This window comes from Globicephala melas, chromosome 6 (genome assembly GCF_963455315.2).
Source record: "Globicephala melas chromosome 6, mGloMel1.2, whole genome shotgun sequence".
Lineage (NCBI taxonomy): Eukaryota > Metazoa > Chordata > Mammalia > Artiodactyla > Delphinidae > Globicephala > Globicephala melas.
In genome coordinates, this window is record NC_083319.1 from 80,929,280 (window position 1) to 80,951,985 (window position 22,706).

At 42.0% G+C, this 22,706-nt stretch overlaps 1 protein-coding gene across 1 annotated transcript in view; it reads right to left on the bottom strand.

Annotated features, from left to right (window-relative positions):
* The window catches only part of DCAF12 (DDB1 and CUL4 associated factor 12), a 41,370-nt gene that overhangs the window by 16,263 nt on the left and 2,401 nt on the right, over nt 1–22,706 (bottom strand). Inside the window, exons 3-4 of the mRNA XM_030832711.3 lie at nt 1,416–1,622; nt 276–336 (exon numbers count right to left, since the gene is read on the bottom strand). Of these exons, the coding sequence (XP_030688571.1) occupies nt 276–336; nt 1,416–1,622 (268 nt within the window). The remainder of the gene's footprint in view (nt 1–275; nt 337–1,415; nt 1,623–22,706) is intronic.

Sequence of the window (22,706 nt, forward strand, 5' to 3'; positions counted from 1 at the left end):
TAACATGCTAATACACAGGCTCTTTGGAACAAGGCAGAGTATGAATAATAATTGTGCTAGTACTTCCACTTTGCAGATCAGGAATATACAAGGGGAATGACTTACCCAAGGTCACATGGTAAGTCAGGAGAAAGAGTATTAGAAACAAGGTTTCCTGGCCCCTCGCTGATGGTCGGTTTACTGGGCTATTTCCAATCACACTACTCTCCTTCTTCAACTTCTAGCTTCCCTCCCTCCCTGCCACACCAGAACTCCCTACAAAAGGGCAATTTTACCAGATACCGCCATAGTGTCACTGATCCATGCAATGGAAAAGATCCAGTCCTTGTGTCCGTCCTTCAAGAGGAGGGAATGACAGGTACAGAGAGAGAAAAAAAAAAAGGAAAAAAAGAAATCAGTAAAATAAGGATTACAATGTACACCCCTGAAAAGCTTACGAGTCTGACTGAAAATATCTTTGTAAAAATTACAATTCTAATCTCTGGTGATTTCAACCCAAATGGAATGATCCCACAATTTTTAACTTCTGTCTTGAGAAGCTCAAAGCTGGAATAAAACTGGCACTCTTGTGGACAATAAACATGGCCGGTGGACACACAGCTCTAGCATTCTCTCTCTGGATGTTCTACTTGTGGTTCCTACACACAATTACCCACTTCTCATCCCTCCAACACACCTCCTCGCACTCTCCCCTTGCTTCCTGGGAGAATATAGCTACAACTGACCTCTATGCTGTTCCATCTGTCTGGTACTCTCTTCCTCCAGACATCAGCATGTCTTGCACCCTCATTTCCTTTAAGTCTCCCTGCTCAAATGTCACTCGTATCAAAGAGGCCCTCCCAACTATCCTCTGAAATAGCATTCTCCACCATGCTCTCTCCCTTTAGCCTGCCTTTACTCTTCTCCACGGCACTCATCACACTCTGACATACTGCTGGTACATTTTTGTTGGTTTATATGCCTCCCTTCACTTGAGTGCAGGCTTCAAGAGGGTAGGGGCTTTGTCTGTTTTATTCACTGCTATGTCCCCAGTGTCTGAAACAATGACCGGCCATAGAAGGGTCAAAAGATAGTTGCTGAATGAATAACTTAATAAACCCTTCTGACTATGGGCAGTAGGAGATGTGTAACCACTGTGGTGTGGACTCAAACACCAACCCACCGCTGATGGCCTCTGAGGTGTACTGCTCGCCTCTTTATCAGACATACCCTCTGCCAACATATCTGATACTCCCTGTGGTGAGTGGAATACCAACTCTGAAATCTCCACCCCCATACTTCACCATTACGCACCCCCAACCCAAGTCCACAGAAGTCTAGAGGAAACTGTCCCTTCCTGGGGGTCTTGTGGGATGAGGACTGGGCTCTGTTAAAAAACAAGGCTACCTCTATCTACAATTATTGGGGAGACTTACATCTCCCACACACACAGGATCTAGTGTAGGCAGCCGGTAGATAGCAAGGCTGTTGGGGTTGTCTCCTCCGGTGGCTAACAGTGTTCTAGAGGGATTCAGCTCGATAGCATGGATACCACAGCCCTGCTGTGTCACACCGCCGGGCTCCCGGTCCTTCAGAATGGGGATCTTGGTGATCTGGCTTGTCTGGACATCCACTACAAACAGCTACAAGAGAAAAGGGATAAAGAAGCTGAACGCAGTTTCTCTTCAGTGTGGGTAACGCTGGGTACAAACATCCATTCATTCACTCAGTTACCCATCAAACATTTAATTAATGTCTACTACGTTAGACCCTGAGCATTATTAAACGCATGGTCAGGGCGACACTAGTCAAATGAAACATGTAAATAAGAAAACATAACAGAGATAGATATAATATGCTACATAAACACAGAGAGGAAGAAGTAAATTCTGCCTGGGATTCAAAGATGGCTTCAAAGAGGATTATGGATCTAATGAACCTGATGAAAGGTTTTCTACCAGTTCAAGCATATTTTATATAACTCTTCTTTTTTACTATTTATTTATTTTATTTCTTTATTTTCCTTAATTTTTTTTTGGCTGTGTTGGGTCTTAGTTGCGGCACACAGGATCCTTGTTGAATCATGCCAGATCTTTTCATCATGGAGCATGGTCTGCTTGGGTTTCTCTCTAGTTGTAGCGAGTGGGCTCCAGAGCACATGGGCTCTGTAGTTTGTGGCACGTGGGCTCTCTCGTTGAGGCGCATGAGCTTGCTAGATGTGGCATGCAGGCTTAGTTGCCCTGTGGCATGTGGGATCTTAGTTTCCCGAGCAGGGATCAAACCTGTGTCCCCTGCATTAGAAGGTGGATTCTTTTTCTGTTTTGTTTTTTAAAGATTTTTTTTTAAATTTATTTATTTTATTTTTGACTGCATTGGGTCTTCCTTGCTGAGTGCAGGCTTTCTCTAGTTGCGGTGAGCGGGGGCTCTTCGTTGCAGTGCGCAGGCTTCTCATTGCAGTGGAGAAGGTGGATTCTTTACCACTGGACCACCAGGGAAGTCCCTATATAACTAATTCTTATCTAACCATGCATAGAAGCTTATAAACAAAACACATCAAAACCACTATTAGACATACCTATAAACATTACCACATTTGCAAGAGTGACCTGAGACAAGACAAGGTAAGAGATATTCATCTCACTGCTTATCTATTACACACACATTCTGTTTTGTGCCACCATGCCTTTGCTCATGCTGCTGCTTCTGCCTGAAATGCTCTTATCCACTTCTGTACCAAACTAGCCCCTTTTCACTCTCCAAAATTCAATTCAGAGAAATACTTTATGGAAAAGATCAGTCTTAGACAAAGGGCATTCCCAGTGGAGTCTTTTTTTTTTTTTAATATTTATTTTTTAGGGTGTGCTGGGTTTTAGTTGCGGCAGGCAGCTCCTTAGTTGTGGCTCGCAGGCTCCTTAGTTGCAGCACATGAGCTCCTTAGTTGTGGCAGGAGGGCTCCTTAGCTGTGGCACATGAACTCTTAGTTGCGGCATGCATGTGGGATCTAGTTCCCTTACCAGGGATTGAACCCAGGCCCCCTCCATTGGGAGTGCAGAGTCTTAACGACTGCGCCACCAGGTAAGTCCCTGGAGTCTATTATTATTAAACTCTTTATGTGATTCAATGATTCATTTATTCACTCACTGATTCAGCACCAACTAAATGCCAATAATTGTTCTAGATGCTAGAAATATAACTACTAGGAATAATCTCTGGCCTCATATACCTTATAGTCTAGGTAGTTCATTTAAAATCCTATCAGCAATTCTCAGAGTGAAGCCAAATCATGTTATATCGTTGTATAAAATAACCTACTGCTTGCACAGGAAGATCTATGAAAGGAGAAAGCAGGTAAGCCTTAAATTTAAAATAGAAAAAGGAAAGGAAGAGTAGCTAGAACAAGACCGCCAGGTAGAGACTGAGGAAAAATTTTAAAAGGGAAGGTGGAGAGAGGGGAACCACTCCTGAGTCTGTAGGCCCTGACAACTACTTAAGGCAGACCTCCTGCCTAACAGTCACAGTCACTGATGTGTCTGACAGGCATTTTTTTTTTTTTGACAGGCATTTTTAAACTCAATGTGTCTAAAACAAATACTCTTCCTCCCCAAATTGCTCATTTCATCTAATGCCACCAAAATCTGCCTGGTCACACAAGCCTGGGATTCATCCTAGACTCCTCCTCCCTCATTCCCACCATCCCAGCTAGTCCTGCCAAACTATCTCCTAAATATTCTTACAGTTGGCTCCTTCCTCTCCATCCTCTCTCCTCTAGACAACTGCAACTGGTCTTTGTGCCTTCAGGCAAGGTCACCATCAAAATTATCCTCCTGGGCTTCCCTGGTGGCGCAGTGGTTGAGAGTCCGCCTGCTGATGCAGGGGACGTGCGCAGGTTCGTGCCCCGGTCCAGGAAGATCCCACATGCCGCAGAGCGGCTAGGCCCGTGAGCCATGGCCGCTGAGGCTGCGCGTCCGGAGCCTGTGCTCCGCAACGGGAGAGGCCACAACAGTGAGAGGCCCGCATACCGCAAAACAAACAAACAAACAAACAAAAAAACCTATTCTCCATACTATAATCATTCATCTTCATAAAAATGGAAATCTTCCCATGTCAATTAAAAAATATCCAATGGTTCCCCTTTACCTAAATTCAAGCCCCTTAGCATGGCATCAAGACTCTTCTCAGTGTGGCCCCTACCTATCTCTCTAGCTTCAAATCCTGCCATGGACCTTATACTCTAGAAAGAACTGCTTATTAATTATTATTCACACAAATAATAATTATTTTATTTTTGACTGCATTGGGTCTTCAATGAAGACTCTCCAATGAAATATAATTATTTTGTTTCATGCTCATGCTGTTCACAATGCCAGAAATGCTTCCTCCTACTCTTTTCTTTACCTGGCCATCACGTCCTTACCTTTCATGATTCAGTTCAGACATGTCCTCTATGAATATTCCTTAATGTCCAGGCTGGTTAAGTTCCTCTCTTGTAGGCTCCCAATACAGCCCTCTACCCACAATACTTAGATATTATCACAGTTTCAAAATCTTTACTTGTCTCGGGCTTCCCTGGTGGCGCAGTGGTTAAGAATCCGCCTGCCAATGCAGGGGACACGGGTTTGAGCCCTGATCTGGGAAGATCCCACACGCCACGGAACAACTAAGCCTATGCACTACAACTACTGAGCCCAAGTGCTGCAACTACTGAAGCCTGTGTGTCTAGAGCCCATGCTTTGCAACAAGAAAAGCCACCGCAATGAGAAGCCCATGCATCGCAACAAAGACCCAACACAGCCAAAAAAAAAAAAAAAAAATCTTTACTTGTCTCTCTTCTCCATTAAGCTAATAATGTCCTTCCAATTCCAAGAGCAGGGGGTTTACCCTATTTGGTTCTATTCTCCTGCCCCAACCATGCAGAGCTACATAGTAAGTGCTTACAGTAACCACCTTTCAAGGGACCTGCCCAATGATGTTAGGGGGCCCCCACATCCCTGTACTCAGAGTGGGGGCCTGTAGCTGAGTTTGATACAGCCCAGATTTCCAGATCACAGCACTGTCCTGGGGTGGCCTCCTGGCTCAAGGAGAACCAGTCCAGAGGCTAGACTGGACTGGGTCATTCAAATTCTCTCAGCAATATGGAACTGGCTGGTGGCACTAAACCAAACTGTCTGGGTGGCCATTTTCTACCAAAGCCAGTCCCCAGAGAAAAGGAAACAGAAGACAGGAAGCATGGACATCCCTGGTTCCTAGGGGCTTTCCAACTCCTAGTTGTTTTTCTGAGATCCAGGGATACTTCCTGCTCTTCAGGTTTGCAAGCTAGCCCTTCCAATAAATGTGAGTGGATTTCTTACCCTTTTAAACAAACGATCTCTAACCAACACAGCCCCTCAAATGTTTAATAAAGCAAAATGTACTGCTCACTTACACTTTTGTGTTGTGTGGGACAGTGCAACCATAATATATTGGCTTCTAGATCAGTGATTCTCAAACTGATTATAATACAATATAATATAATACAATAACCTGGGGAATTTTCTTTTTTTAAAAAATACTACAAAACAAACACAACTCCCAAGGACTTCCCTGGTGGTCCAGTGGTTAAGACTCCGTGCTCCCAATGCAGGGGGCCTGGGTTCGATCCCTGGTCAGGGAACTAGATCCTGCATGTCACAACTAAGAGCCCGCATGCCGCAACTAAGAGCCAGCACAGCCAAATAAATAATAAATAAATAAATAAATAAATATTTAAAAACAATTCCCAGGCCCTACCCTAAAACTCCTCCAATTAGAATTTCTGAGTTTGGGGCCAGTAAAAGTGAATTTTTTTCAAGGATCTCCAGGTGAATCTAATGACTGCCCATGTTTAACAATCACTGATCTAGAGCTTTGCTATTCAAAGGAGTATCTGGAAGCTTGTTAGAAACAAAGAATCTCAGGCCTTCACCCTAGACCTATTAAATCAGCATCTGGAGTTTCTCAAGATCTCCAAGTACACTGAAGTTTGAGAAGCACTGATGTAGAGAGAAATCTACTCTGTACACTAAGGACGATGCATTTGATAAGACACAACCCTATGCCTTAAAACAGGGCTCCATTTCTGCCACCCAGAAAAGGTGAAGAGAAAAAGCTTCATCTATTCATGTCCAAGAAAGTCTTAAGCCCAACCTCTCCAGTTTTGGACTTGGGAGAGACCTAGGTTTGAATTCCATTGGTTAGTAGCTATGTGATCTTGATCAAGTCACTTTCACCTTTCTGAATCTTGTTTCTTATCTATAAAACTTGAATAATATTATTTATCTAATAGGGTTGCTAGGAGGTCTAATAAAATGTAAAGTATCTAGCACAGGGCTCAGCACAGAATAGGTACTTAACAAGTACTAGCTAATAGTAACATTCTATTCTAATGTTTGTTTCATTCAGTAGGTTATAATGGCTTCTACACTAGATGAAAAAGATTTCATACAAGGGAAATGCAAACAGCTGGCTCTGTAGAGGCCCAGGAAACCAAGAGTTTACCCCCAACCTCACCCTCATCCTTGCAGAGGAATGACTAAGCACCATGTGAAGGACAGAGCCTTTTTGCTTTTTCAAAGGAAGGAACAGGGATGTGGATGGAGTGCCAGAGACTATCTCCCCAAGCTGTCTGACAAAGGGTCAAGGCTTCAAACAGCTCCTGTAACATTTCCCAGAATGAGGCTGCTCCACATTAACCTACTGGGATCCCTGCCAGAAACCAGCAGCACGGCAAGATAAGCTTGAGGCTTAATGGCTCCCTGCAACTTACAAGTTAGGACAGAGGGAAAAAAGAAAGCAAAGGCCTTACAATCAGGAAGATTGTATGACTAGTGAGTACACCTCTAAATGCATGTATCTGCATATAGACATATGCAATTGTGTGTACAGAAAGTCAAGGTGGCTTAATAAAATGGGGGGAGGGGAGATTCACAAAGTATCAGAGTGTTTTAGATGGAGGTTAATGGAGAAAGGAAAGCAAATCCACGTAGGTCGCACAGAGAAGATGACTATACCAAGTCAGATGGTAAAAGGCAAGAGGGCAGCTTAAGTATGGGAAAGAGAGGATAATTGAAATCAAGCAGAGGAATACATTTCCTCTCCCAAACGGAGATGGGGAGGAGCAAAGGAGAGAGCCAAGATCCAGAAACACAACAGGAAACGGTTAGACAATATGTATCTAAAATGAAAAATGTGTAAACTCTGCAATTTCAATTTTAGAAATTTATGATAAGGAAATAATGACAGGTGAACAATTTTAATTATAGTGAATTTAATTAATTAATTAATTAATTTGGCCCTGCTGTGCAGCACGCGGGATCTTAGTTCCCTGACCAGGGACTGAACCAGTGCCCCCTATAACGGAAGCACAGAGTCTTAACTACTGGACTGCCAGAGAAGTCCCAAATTAAAGTGAATTTTAAACCAGTGAAACACCACAGGGGATTGGGAATATCCACACAATGGATTATTATACAGCCTTTAAGAATGATGGAGTAGAGGATATTTATTAACATGGAAAGTTGGTCATGCTATGTTATTAAATGAATACCCTCCCTTTTAAAAACATGAGTCCAGGGACTTCCCTGGTGGCTCAGTGGTGAAGATTCCCAATGCAGGGGGCCTAGGTTTGACCCCTGGTCAGGGAACTAGATCCCAAATGCATGCCTCAACTAAGAGTTTGCATACCACGGAGCCGGCGAGCTGCAACAAGGAGCCTGTGAGCCACAACTAAGGAGCCTGCTTGCTGCAACGAAGGAGCCCATGTGCCGCAACTAAGGAGCCCACCTGCCACAACTAAAACACAGTGCAACCAAATAAATATTTAAAAAAAATAATAATAAATAAAAAATAAAAATGCATCCAGGAATGTTGATTTTTTTTTTTTCCCTCAGGGAACACATATGACGTGCATAATTAAAAGATAAAAGAAAAGGACCACAGGCCGTGAAATGAGCTGCACTTACTCAGGACTCCAATGATGTCCAAGAGAATCGGGCATTCTGTCCAGCCCATCTCTAAAAGCTTGCTGCCTACTCACCTGCATCCTGCTGTGCAGGAGACAGGGGTATGGCCGAGATCAATAAGCTGCTTGAACAATATCAAGACTCTATAGCTATAAATATTTTAGACTGTTCAGGAGCTATAAGAGTTGTCACACCTAGAAAGTTGAGTCACTGTTTCTATTGCAAGTCTATTAAAGGAAAGACCCATGTGGTTGTTTAAAGTAAAATAATATGGTTGGGGTCCAAATTACAAAAGTAACACGTCATAAACTTGTAAAACATAGAAAAGGGGAAATCAGAAAATGAACACCACCACTACTACCACTTGGTGTATTTTTTTCAGGTCCTTCACTATATACCCAGTCAAATGCATACATATTTTTCTCCATTTATAAAAATGTGACCTCATATATATTATTTTATATCTTTTAACACCTTTTCAAATTAATCTATATACCTTTAAATAATTTTTAATGGCTTTAAGGTGATTCGCTGCATGGGTATGCTAGAATTTATCGAACACATTCCCTGTTATCGAACATTTATGCTGTATCCAAATTTTCAGCAATGCAAAACACACTGCAGTGAACATTCTTGTATCTAAATCCAGGTGCCTGTGCTATGCTAAGATCTCTTACTCTTTGAATTGTGAATCTAAGCTGCTCCTCCAAAAGACGGCTATAGGGCTGGCTTGCTGAAATCAGCAATGGTACTTGGTATTAGGTCCTGAGTTCTGATACTTTCCCACTAGAATCATGATTTTGTGGGAGGAGGACCAAATTAGGATTTACAATTATCCTGAATTTAAGTAACATAATAATTCTTTTTTTTTTTTGGTGGGGGGGCGCGCAGCTTGCAGGATCTTAGTTCCCCAACCAGCGACTGAACCCAGGCCCTCGGCAATGAAAGCATGGAGTCCTAACCACTGGATCACCAGGGAATTCCCAGTAACATAATTCTTTACAAGCGTTTAACATGTCCAGTAAACTGATTCTTAACCCCTGATCTTGGAGGGCTCTGTTGAAAATGGAATAAGTCCTGAGAGTCAGCTTTGGCAAGACACCTAAGATTTTGCCTGGTATCCGCCAAAGTCATCTAGTGAAGAGCCTCTGACAGTACACCACAGAGAGCTACCTCAAGCACCGTGACAAACATTTGGTAAAAAATTTCTCTTAGGTTGTAAAATCAGAACTCAACTGAGTGTTGCCTTTATCTAAATACAAAGCCCATGTCCTACTTCCAAGTGATATACCATCCAATCAGAGAATAGAAGGGTAAACAAAAGAATTGGTCAACTAGCCTGATTTTACACAGACCCTCATTTCTTCCTATGGAAGATGAAAATTAACTCCTATAGTACTGAAGGATACTAATAGTTAATGTATAGATTATTCAGAAGAAAACAAGATATTCTCAGCTTTTTGTTCCCCAGAGCATTTCAAGGCATAAGACCTTCTACTCAGAATTAAAAGGAAGCCTTATCTCTAAACTGCAAACTACTGGAGAGCAGATTGTCATTACACACTAATTAATTATCTAGTATATTAAGAGATTATAAACTTTTAATAATAACAGTTTAAAACAATAACATAATCCCTATTCTCTCATTCTTACTTCCTGAGCCTTACAGCACAAAGACTTAATGATAATATGATTATGTATCTGCCCACTGAAAAGCAAGAACTCTCTCCAGGTGTTATCTGGAGCTCCAAAAATCTTCTGTGACTTGAGAGGGGAACTCCTTTTGCCGTATATCCTACCACTGTATTTCCAAGCTCTTTCTTTACACCCTTTCCCTAGAGAGGAGGTATACTCCATGACTGCTCAATCTTCGTCAGCAAACAAGACAAGCATTGAATGGCAACCTGGCAAGGCCACTTTCACCATTGCTTTAGGCTAAGAAAAAACATCTAGCTTAAGTAACTTTTTCTTTTAATTATAGAGTTTATTGACAATACTTTACCTACAATACTGGAAATAAAAAATGCAAGAAAGATTGCTCAGAATCCTATCTCTTGGGACTTCGCTGGTGGTCCAGTGATTAAGAATCCACCTTCCAATGCAGGAGACTCCGGTACCATCCCTGGTCAGGGAACTAAGATCACACATGCCACGGGGCAACGAAGCTCGCACGCTGCAACTACTGAGCCTGTGTGCCACAACTACAGAGCTCACGCGCCCTGGAGCCCCTGCGCCACAACTAGAGAGAAGCCCACGCGCTGCAACGAAGAGCCCGCACACCACAACGAAAGATCTTGTGTGCCGCAAGACACGACACAGCCAAAAAAAAAAAAATCCTATCCCTCTTTTCAAGTCTGTTTTTCATTTGTCAAGTTCCTGTTCAGTCCTTAATCACATGCATGTATAATGGTGCATAGCTATAATCAGCAGAGAGAATTCTGTATCTCATTACATTTAACATATCAAAAGCTCTACATGTTATTACAGTCTTCACAATTATGTCAATACCTCCATAATATCATGCAGATTTGATTTACCATAAATTACTTAAGTATTCTATTGTTAACATTTTGATAAAATAGCTTCCAATAATTATTTTGTTAAAAAAGACTTCTTTCTTCCTTTGGATAATTTCCAAAGTATGAAAATATTAGGTCAAAGGGTATAATACTTATTAGGCTCTTCATTCAACAAACAATACACCCCAGGTCTTTGAAACATAATGCCAAATTACTTTCAAAAAAGGGTTTTAGTGACAATAAATATATGACCTGTTCCACCACATCCTTATCAGAACTGGTTTACACTTTAATTTGTATACAGAAAAATATTTTGCTTTTATCTATATCCCTTTAATGATGAAATTAACTATAATTTCCTAATTGTATTTTTTCTTATATAAATTATATCTAAATGAATTATTTTTAAATGTTTAAGCTCCTTGGGATGTGACTGACATACAGAAAATAACCAATTTACAGGGTAGAAAAATGGTCACTTCTTATCTTATCTTATGTACCTGAATTTGGCCAGAAATACACCTAGAGGCTAGAACCATCAAACTACTGTTACCACTTCCTCCTCCACTGCCATTAATTACATCAACAATTTACTAAGTACATGTTCTAGGCACCGAGCTAACCAACATCTTATTTAATTTTCTTCATGACTGAGCTAGGCAGATACTACTCACTCCATTATTATTATTATTTTTAAAATATGTATTTATTTACTTATTTGGCTGCACTGGGTCTTAGTTGAGGCACGTGGTATCTTCGTTGCTGCATGTAGGATCTTCGTTGTGGCACGCGGACTCTTAGTTGCGGCATGCATGTGGGATCTAGCTCCCTGACGAGGGATCAAACCCGGGCCCCCTGCACTGGGAGCGTGGAGTCTTAACCACTGGACCACCAGGGAAGTCCCCACTCCATTTATTTTAAAGGTGAAAGAAAGGCTAAGGAGAAATTACCTGGCTTGTCCAAGGGTACAAAGCTAGTAAGAAATGGAGCCCAGATTCAACCCATGATTCTCTGAATCCAAATACACAATACAAAATGACTTAAACTTGTTGATATTTCTGACTTGTTTACTATAACTCTTCTAGTAAAGAGACCAAAAAATTGGAAAGTAATGACTTAAGCTAAGATCTGACTTAAATGCTGTGGAGCAACTAAGCCCATGCGCCACAACTACTGAGTCTGCGTTCTAGAACCCGCAAGCCACACTACTGAAGCCTGCATGCCACAACTACTGAAGCCTGCGTGCCACAACTACTGAAACCTGCGCGCCTAGAGCCCGTGCTCCACAACAAGAGAAGCCACCGCAATGAGAAGCCCACACACCGCAATGAAGAGTAGCCCCCGCTCGCTGCTACTAGAGAAAGCCCACGCGCAGCAACAAAAACCCAACGCAGCCACACACACACAAAAAAAGAATGGGCAAATTTCTTGCTTTGTCTGTTGAGACCAGAACTGGCATATAAGGAAAATAATTATTTGTCAAGGGCTTCCTCAAAGTGCAGAAATAAGATCTGATTACATACTACTGGTTGCTGAACAGATATTAACCAAGATGCCTACAAGAAAATTCTTTCAGATCCATTAAACATGATGTTCCACCTATGCCCTGAGTGTGGTTTAGAAAATACAAGGAGAATTCAAATGAATGGTCTAGATTTAATAAGGTGACAAAAAAATTATTGCTATACAGCATAAAGTCTAAGCCAGTGATTCATATAAAAATTGCCTGAGAGCTTGTTTAAAATTCCAATTCCTAGGTTTCACAGAAGGAAAAATCCTGAATCAGTACTGGAGTGGGGACCAGGAAACTTGCATTTTAAACACATACCTCAAGTGATTGTGATGCAGACAGTTCCTGAGTCATGCTTAGGAAACAAAGGCCTAAGCAATCAGAAATCAAATATACATCAATTTAGAAGAAGGCTGACTGGCAAAAGAAGACTAAAGGAAGAGCCCAAGGAAAACAGGAACCAAATCAAGTAACCAGACTACCTCATTACTAACTTTCAGCAGGTAGTTAGCCTGCCAGGCACCTCCCAGCAAACCTCTGCTCTCAGCTACCCACGTTTCCCCATCCTCCAAGTCTACAGGGCTGCAGGAAGAGGCCATAAATTCACCAGGGGCCATGCGGCGAAGCATGTGACTCAATTCTCCAGATGAGAAAGGTGATGAACAGGATTATTCATTATTAAAGGCTAGACATGAGTCAGAAGGAAAAGAAAAAAAAAAGTTACCTACAGGAGATTCAGTTAGTCTTGTCAACCAAATCCCCAGCGACTTGAGTCACTCTCCCTTGTTTCTTCCCAGCATCAGCCAAATGGGTCTATCCAGAGTTGCTCAACATTCCTTGTATATTCCTGACTCTGCTATGGAATGAACATCCCTGCTTCCTTCCCACAGTTGAAGACTCTTCCTCCTCTAGCAAATCCTCTCTGAATACCCTAGCTAGGAATGACTTCCTCTCGGGAGCACTCCTGGTTGGCGCGTCTAATGAGGCATCTATGTTGTTATTAACTCTGCACACAGCTATGTATTGTATCCCAGCCAAGCTAAGCAGAGGTCAGGCAGTCCTCTGCCATTACGGGTATTGCAGTGAAAGTTTGAGGAGTACTTGGCATAACATAAAGAATTCTGACAAGGAATAGGAAAATTAGGACCCAAACTTAACTCATTATAGAATCTCAGGCAAATAACTTTTCTCCCTTTGGGTCTGTTTCTTCAACTCTAAAACAAAGTGGAGGCCAGTGGTTACAGTCCCTTCCAGCTCTGTCTGAGATTTGTTTCTATATCACTGCAACCCCACATGAAGCAGTGTCCTGCTACACATGGGAAAAACTCAATAAATGGTTATAAATTTAGTAAAAGCAGACACAAAACACAAAGTTGTCCCACTACATTCTAGCCAATGAAATGCAGAAATATTACTGCATTTCTTCTCACATTCAAAAACTGTCCTGATGAAAACATCCCCACCTACAAGTGAGAGGGGCTGATGGCCTCCAAGGATCCAAAGGCATATAAGGGCATTCAAGTGGAATCAGCAGTTTAAGTAGCTGAATGTTGGGACTTCCCTGGTGGCGCAGCGGTTAAGAATCCCCCTGCCAATGCAGGGGACATGGGTTCGAGCCCTGGTCCAAGAAGATCCCACATGCTGCGGAGCAACTAAGCCCGTGTGCCACAACTACTGAGCCTGCGCTCTAGAGCCCGCGAGCCACAGCTACTGAGCCCGTGTGCCTAGAGCCCGTGCTCTGAAACAAGAGAAGCCACCCCAATGAGAAGCCCATGCACCGCAATGGTAGCTCCCACTTGCTACAACTAGAGAAAGCCTGCGCGCAGCAATGAAGACCCAACGCAGCCAGAAATAAATTAATAAAAAAAAAAAGAAGAAGAAGCAGCCAAATGTTGCAGTCCAACCATAATCCTGGATTGAACCCGGTTGCCAATTCTGGGTCAGTTTCTCCCTTTTATCTCTACACCAGGAAATATATGAAGAATCCTGCTTAAGGTCAAGCTAAAAAGCAATACTCCTAGATACCACCAGGAAAAACTCTCATTCATCTTGAACCCGACCCGGGCACTGCTCCCATTCCAACAGAAAAAACGTCCATGTGTGAGCTTGAGAAGACCTTTTTCTCTGACTGTAATGTCTATCAAGGATCCAGCTAGAAAAAAAAGCCTGGAGTGCAAGAGTCACTATGTTACTCCTATGTTCATTCTCCAACGTCCCAAGGTTCCAACAGACTATACCTGAAATAAAGGGCTCAGATCACTTAAGAGAAAAACTGCCCGCCTCAAGCTCTGAGGTGGTTGTCAACTGAGGGCACAATGTTTGAAAATGCATGCATGTGTGCCTGCGTGTACACATGCATGTGCCTGATTGTCACAATAACTGAGGGTGCAGGGTAGAGGGGGACTGCTGGCATCTATGGAGCAGAAGCCAAGAATGTGAAATCTCCAGCAATACGAGGTAAAGTCCCAGAGAAGGAAGAAACCACCAAAACACCATCAATATTCTTGTTGAGAAAAGCTGCCCTAAAATTCTTGAATCCTTCCATAGGACTGCTGTTCAGGCCCTAACCCTTTTTTTTTTTTTTTTTTTTTGCGGTACGCGGGCCTCTCACTGCCGTGGCCTCTCCCGTTGCAGAGCACAGGCTCCGGACGCGCAGGCTCAGCGGCCATGGCTCCGCGGCATGTGGGATCTTCCCGGATCGGGGCACGAACCTGTGTCCCCTGCATCGGCAGGCGGACTCTCAACCACTGCGCCACCTGGGAAGCACGGCCCTAACCCTTTTTATTAATTTTTAAATTTTTATTGAAGTATATAGCTAATTTACAATATTATATTCATTTCAGGTGTACAACATAATGATTCAAAATTTTTATGGCTTATACTCCATTTAAAGTTGTTATAAAATATTGGCTATATTCCCTGTGTCGTACAATATATCCTTGTAGCTTATTTATTTATTTTTTATTTTTTTTTTTTTTTTGCAGTACGCGGGCCTCTCACTGCTGTGGCCTCTCCCGCTGCGGAGCACAGGCTCCGGACGCGCAGGCCCAGCCGCTCCGCGGCATGTGGGATCCTCCCGGACCGGGGCACGAACCCGTGTTCCCTGCATCGGCAGGCAGACTCTCAACCACTGCGCCACCAGGGAAGCCCCGCTTATTTATTTTATACATAGTAGTTGGTATCTCTTAATCCCCAACCTCTATCTTACCCCTCCCCCCCTTCCCTCTCCCCACTGGAAACCACTAGTTTATTCTTTATATCTGTGAGTCAGTTTCTGTTTTGTATATACATTCATTTTATTTTTTAGATTCCACATATAAGTGATAACATACAGTATTTGTCTTTCTCTAACTTATTACACTAAGCATAATACCCTCCAGGTTCACCCATGTTGTCGCAAATGGCAAAATTTCATTTTTTATAGTTGAGGAGTATTCCATTGTTGTGTGCAAGTGTATGTATATATATATATGTATGTGTGTGTGTCTGTGTGTGTGTGTGTATATCTCACATCTTATCTGTTCATCTGTTGTTAAGACATTTAGGTTGCGTCCATATCTTGGCAATTGTAAATAATGCTGCTATGCATTAGGGTGCACGTTACCTTTTTGAATTAAGAGTTTTTGCTTTCTTTTTCTTTGGCTATATACCCAGGAGTGGAACTGCTGGATCATATAGTAGTTTTACTTTTAGTTTTTTGAGGAACCTCCATGCTGTTTTCCATAGTGGCTGCACCAATTTACATTCCCACCAACAGCATACAAGGGGTCTCTTTTCTCCACATCCTCACCAACATTTGTTGTTTGTGGTCTTTTTGATAAAAGCCATTCTCACAAGTGTGAAGTGATACCTCACTGTGGTTTTGATTTGCACTTCTCTGATGACTAGGGATATTGAGCATTTTTTCACATGCCTGTTGATCATGTGTATGTCTTCTTTGAAAAAATGTCTATTCAGGCCTTCTGCCCAATTTTTTTTTAATAAATAAATTTATTTATTTATTTTATTTATTTTGTTTTTGGCTGCGCTGGATCTTCATTGCTGTGCGCAGGCTTTCTCTAGTTGTGGCGACCAGGGGCTACTCTTCATTGCAGTGCGTGGGCTTCTCATTGTGGTGGCTTCTCTTGTTGTGGAGCACGAGCTCCAGGTGTGCAGGCTTCACTAGTTGTGGCTTGCGGGCTCTGGAGTGCAGGCTCAGTAGTTGTGGTGCATGGGCTTAGCTACTCTGCGGCATGTGGGATCTTCCCCGACCAGGGCTTGAACCCGTGTCCCCTGCATTGGCTGGCGGATTCTTAACCACTGCGCCACCAGAGAAGTCCCCGGCCCTTTTTTTTTTTTTTTTTTTTTTGCGGTACGCGGGCCTCTCACTGTCGTGGCTTCTCCCGTTGCGGAGCACAGGCTCCGGACGCGCAGGCTCAGCGGCCATGGCTCACGGGCTCAGCTGCTCCACGGCATGTGGGATCTTCCCGGACCGCGGCACGAACCCGTGTCCCCTGCATCGGCAGGCAGACTCTCAACCACTGCACCACCAGGGAAGCCCCTGCCCAATTTTTAATCAGGTTGTTTGTTCTTCTGATATTGAGTTGTATAAACTGTTTACATATTGGGGGTATTAACCCCTTATTGTTTATATCACTTGCAAGTATTTTCTCATTCAGTATGTTGTCTTCTCATTTTGTGGATGCTTTCCTTTGCTGTGCAAAAGCTTTTAATTGGGTCCCATTTGCTTATTATGCTTTTTTTCTTTTCCCTTAGGAGATATACCCAAAAAATACTGCTATGATTTATGTCAGAGTTTTCTGCCTATATTTTCTTCTAGGTGTTTTACGGTTTCCAGTCTTAAACTTAGGACTTTAATCCATTTTGAGTTTATTTTTGTATATGGTATGAGAAAATGTTCTAATGTCACTCTTTTACAAGTAGCTGTCCAGTTTTCCCAGCACCAATTTTCATTGAAGAGACTGTCTTTTGTCCATTGTATATTCTTGTCTCTCTTGCTATAGATTAACTGATCATAAGTACATGGGTCACACCCTAACATTCTTGACCATTAATTCCCTCACATACAGAGGGTGACTAAAGTCTGCAACACACTACATGAAACAGGATTCCTGGAGCCCATACCTGCGTTAATCCAAGCAAGACCTTCTCAAGATGAAGACAAGTCAGAAAAGGGCAGCCAACTCTAGCACCATCACATATAAGAGGCATAAACTTATTCCTACTGCTCCTCTTCCCAAAGCCTTATAACATCAATTAACCTGACATAGTACTTTAGACTTTTTGAAGCATTTACACAATGATTTTCAATCTACAAACACTTCTGCACATGTGCCCAGCAGAATGAACTTGCCAATATAGCAATTCTATCACTTCCACATCTAAAATCTTCCTCTCAAAAGAGTCAAATATTCTCAAAATAAGATAAAAACTAATTCTGGGATAACTGTGAACATTTCTTACTAGACAAAGAATAACCATATGCCATTTAAAAAACTAAAACCTAATTAGCAGGTTAATATCCTAACTACAAAATATAGAAGGATCATACAGATAAGAATGCTGTTGACAAAGGATTAATCTCTAAAATATATAAACAGCTTATGCAGCTCAATATTAAAAAAACAAACAACCCTGTCAAAAAATGGGCAGAGGGCTTCCCTGGTGGCACAGGAGTTAAGAATCTGCCTGCCAATACAGGGGACATGGGTTTCAGACCTGGTCCGGGAAGATCCCACATGCCGTGGAGCAACTAAGCCCATGGCACCACAACTACTGAGCCTGCACTCTATAGAGCCCTCAAGCCACAACTACTGAAGCCCGAGTGCCTTGAGCCTGTGCTCCACAAGAGAAGCCACCACAACGAGAAGCCCGCACACCACAATGAAGAGTAGCCCCTGCTCGCCGCAACTAGAGAAAGTCGGAGCACAGCAACGGAGACCCAACACAGCCAAAAATAAAAATAAATAAATAAAATAAATTTATATTAAAAAAAAGGGCAGAAGACCTAAATAGACATTTCTCCAAAGAAGACATACAGCTGGCCAACAAATACATGAAAAGCTGCTCGACATCACTAATTATTAGAGAAATGCAAATCAAAACTACAATGAGGTATCACCTCACACCTGTTAGAATGGGCATCATCAGAAAATCTACAAACAACAAAAGCTGGAGAGGGTGTGGAGAAAAGGGAACCCTCTTGCACTGTTGGTGGGAATGTAAATTGATACAGCCACTATGGAGAACTGTATGGAGGTTCCTTAAAGAACTAAAAATAGAATTACCATATGACCCAGCAATCCCACCACTGGCCATATACCCAGAGAAAACCATAATAATTCAAAAAGACACATGCACCCACTATTGCATGCACACACACACATGCAATAATTCATTGCAGCACTATTTACGAGAGCCAGCTCATGGAAGCAACCTAAATGCCCATTGATGGACGAATGGATAAAGATGTGGTACATATATACAATGGAATATTACTCAGCCATAAAAAGGAACGAAATTGGGTCATTTGTAGAGACGTGGATGGACCTAGAGACTGTCATACAAAGTAAGTCAGAAAGAGAAAAACAAATATGGTATATTAACGCATATATGTGGAACCTAGAAAAATGGTACAGGTGAACTGGTTTGCAAGGCAGAAATAGAGACACAGATGTAGAGAACAATCATATGGACACCAAGGGGGGAAAGTGGGGTGGGGTGGGGTGGGGGGGATGTGCTGAGATGAGTTGGGAGATTGGGATTGACATGTATACACCAATATATATAAAGTAAAGAACTAATAAGAACCTGCTGTATAAAAAATAAAATAAAATTCAAGGGCTTCCCTGGTGGCGCAGTGGTTGAGAGTCTGCCTGCCGATGCAGGGGACATGGGTTCGTGCCCCGGTCCGGGAGGATCCCACATGCCGCGGAGCGGCTGGGCCCGTGAGCCATGGCCGCTGGGCCTGCGCATCCGGAGCCTGTGCTCCGCAGCGGGAGGGGCCGCAACAGTGAGAGGCCCGTGTACTGCTAAGACAGAAAAAAAATAAAATAAAATAAAATTCAAAAAAAAAAAGAAGAATGCTGTTAACCCGAGATGTACACTTGGCCAAACCCAAGGAATTCTGCAAGCATTTTAAAGCATTTTCTAAAGGGCTGTAACCCCATTGGAAAAATAAAATAGTAATACGAGGAGGAATGAATAAAAAATCCAGTCAGAAAAAAACTCCCACATTTTTCCTTTGTTTGTTTCCATGTGTCTCAAATTGAGTTTCATATTCTGCTTTTATGATTTCGGGAGTTTGAATATGTAAACTCAAGTTTATAATATTATAGCTATTTTCTCAACCCTGGTAACTACTATTCCACCCCACCCCCCAAATTAGGCTTCTCCAAGTGCTTCTTCCTCTCATCTGGCAGCAAATTGCAGCCCAAGCCTCATCTTGTCTGCTTCATTGTGATCCACCAAGCCTACCTGTGAAGTCAGCAGTATACCTCTGACCATTACTTTGGGAATTGGTGAGAAAGATAAAAGCAGCTCTGGCAACAGGAGTTAGCCTGGTACTATCACTTAGGCTTTGGGGTCTTGCTGAAAATAATTCCACAGGAGATTTTCCTGTGAAAATCCTATCCACTTAAGCCTTTCCCCAAATCACCCTTGCAAATCCTTTCTAACACTCTCTTACTGAGTGGCTTCATGGTTCCCTGCGGTGGAGGTTCACCCTAGCTGCAAGGAGCAATTTTATCTATTATCGGTGAGTGAGTCCTTGAAAGTCAAAATATGGGAAATAAGAGTTGTCTGAAATTAAAAACCTCAAACTCTGCACACGTTATCACTCTGCCTATCACCATCCTTCCCAAACCAACCCCTCTCAAAATATCCACTTTCTTGAATTGTTTTTGGTACTCTCCTGGTTTTCCTCTGACCTCCCTGCTCCCCCTGTAGCAGATCTTCCTGCACCATAAATGTAGGTGTTCTCCAAGGTTCTGTTCTTAACCCCCCTGTCAATATCAATGGTTCTTACCCATTTTTGGCTCACAATGTTCCCTCCGAAAATGTAATGAAATCTATGGACTGCTCCCCTACACCACCCTCCCACATCATGCTCAGAAAATATACATCTAATGATATTTTTGCAATTTTAGGGAAGGTTTATGGAACCCAAGAGTGACTTCTCTACCCTCTCTCCATGGTAATAGAACAATTTTAATAATCCCTTATACATATGTGAATCCTAAACCACTAACTTCAATCTTTACCCCCTCTCAAACTTCAACTGATTGAAAGCACAAAACTAAACATTTTCTCTTTAAATGTTTTTTTGTTTCAAACGTTTTTCTGGCAAGCTTCTCTTATTTAGCTTTTCTGTATGGCTCTGTACATAACCTGAGTTTGTAACACTAAACCGGGAAAATATACCTACCCATCCTGGTTCCCAAACCCACATTTCAATTAAGGTTATACTACCTCTCCTTCTTTAAATAATTTAGTAAAAATATGAGTGTTGTAATGTTGTTAATGATTAAAACATAGGCTGGGGAATTCCCTGGCAGTTCAGTGGTTAGGACTCCGAGCTTCCAATGCAGGGGGCATGGGTTCGATCCCCGGTCGGGGAACTAACATCCTGCAAGCTGTGTGGTGCGGCAAAAAAAAAAGCAAAAAACATAGGCTAGCAATCTTATTCCTGTGCTTATTAGGCCCAGGGAATTCAGAGAGGTTGAATGGACTGCCCCTAGTTTGAGTGTTAGCCCATAGCACAGGGAAATTCCCACCCCACCAATCAAGCTACAGAATAATTTACAAAACCTCTACTGCTTTTTTCACAGATGACCCACTGCCTCAGCAAATGTTTCTATACTATAGCCCCAAGTCAGTTAACTCGGAAATGGCCTAACTTTTTAGCATCTGTTAGTTAACGCTAACAGTTAAACGCTTAGTTAAACGCTCATGAATACCAACAGCAGCCAAGAGAAAAAGCACTTCTAACCCACAGATACATATTAAAAAGATTATTTTAGAATATAAACAGTTGTGGTATACCTTTCCTACTGAATACATTTAAATCATTTCACTGATGGTAAAATTTCAATACATCAAAACTTAATTTACTCTTGAGAATCCAACATGAACTCCTCCCTCCCCAAACTCTTCAGATATTATCCAAAGATAGTGCTAACTATTTAAGTAATTTTCCTTTTAAACTGAGGGAAGTCCCAGGGAGTGCCAAGAGCATTGGAAAAGGCTTTGGATTCATTATCACTACTGCTATTTCTGAACAAGTAAGATACTGCTAACTTGAAATATTTCCCAAGATGTATACAGCTACCTTCTCAGCACTTGCATTTTACAGATGGGAAAACAAAGGCACAGATAAGAGAATCATTTGCCAAATATTACAAAGTTCAGAGAAGAACACTGTTCCTGATTCCCAATTTTGGTTCTGAAAGCTAAGCAAAGAAAAACACTAATTATAAAAAGAAAAGAAAGCAAGACTCTACTTAAATACTTTAAGTCATGAGGAAACAGGAAGACAGAAAGGCACGTATCAAGAGTAGGTTAAATTACTACTCAACATTATTCTCACCTTCAAAAGAGGGTAAATAAATTCAAGAAGCAGGAGATTATGATGATCAATTCAGTTTAAAATTCAGCAACATTTGCTGGGGCAAAACACTATGATGGTTTGTATGGTTATGGGGTGTGAAATGAATTCCTCTAAATGGAAGACTCTTTCTAATCCAAGTGACAACGATGACAGTTCTCTTAAACCAAGACAGTTCTCTTAAACCTGAGAGACTAGGAAAAGGAAGTTTTGTAGGAGCTTGCCACCACTATTTACTTTTGAAAGCCTTCTTTATAACAAGCAACCTTCAACAAAAGAGGAAATGAAAGCTTGGCCTCAACCACCATGGTATTATATCGTTCCTTAAAACTCATGTTTAAACCTTTGCCTATGTCCTTTATAAATAAATACTTCTCCTAGTACTTAAGACTTTCTTGATCTAGAGCCATCTTCTCTTTCAATTAATCCAAGATGTGTTTCTGTCCAGGGTAAATTCACCCAGCCATTATGACATTTCTTGTCTATTCACCCAGGGTGAGGTGAAAACAGAGCAGCTGGACCTACATCTGGTCTTTTCTCACATGTTAATCAGAATCACTTTCCAGGGCTTCCCTGGTGGTGCAGTGGTTAAGAATCAGCCTGCCAATGCAGGGGACACGGGTTCAAGCCCTGGTCCGGGAAGATCCCACATGGCGCAGAGCAACTAATCCCGTGAGCCACAACTACTGAGCCCATGTGCCACAACTACTGAAGCCCGCGTGCCTACAGCCCGTGCTCCGCAACAAGAGAAGCCACCGCAATGAGAAGCCTGTGCACCACAATGAAAGAGTAGCCCCTGCTCGCCGCAACTAGAGAAAGCCTGCGCACAGCAACAAAGACCCAAAGCAGCCAAAAATAAATAAATAAATAAATTTATTTAAAAAAAAAAAAAGAATCACTTCCCACCTGTAGGCCCTGTTTTTTCTCACTTGCCATTCCTCTGACATCATGCTATTTGTGCTCTTCTGTTCTAATCATATCCACAATATCCAATCATGGATTGATATTTTATCCATGCCTTTAATTGTTCTGGTTAAATTTACTGATAAAATTTCCCCTTCATTCACTTATAACTATCTTCTAAGTCATTCTACGTAAAAATACTCTCCTACTCATGT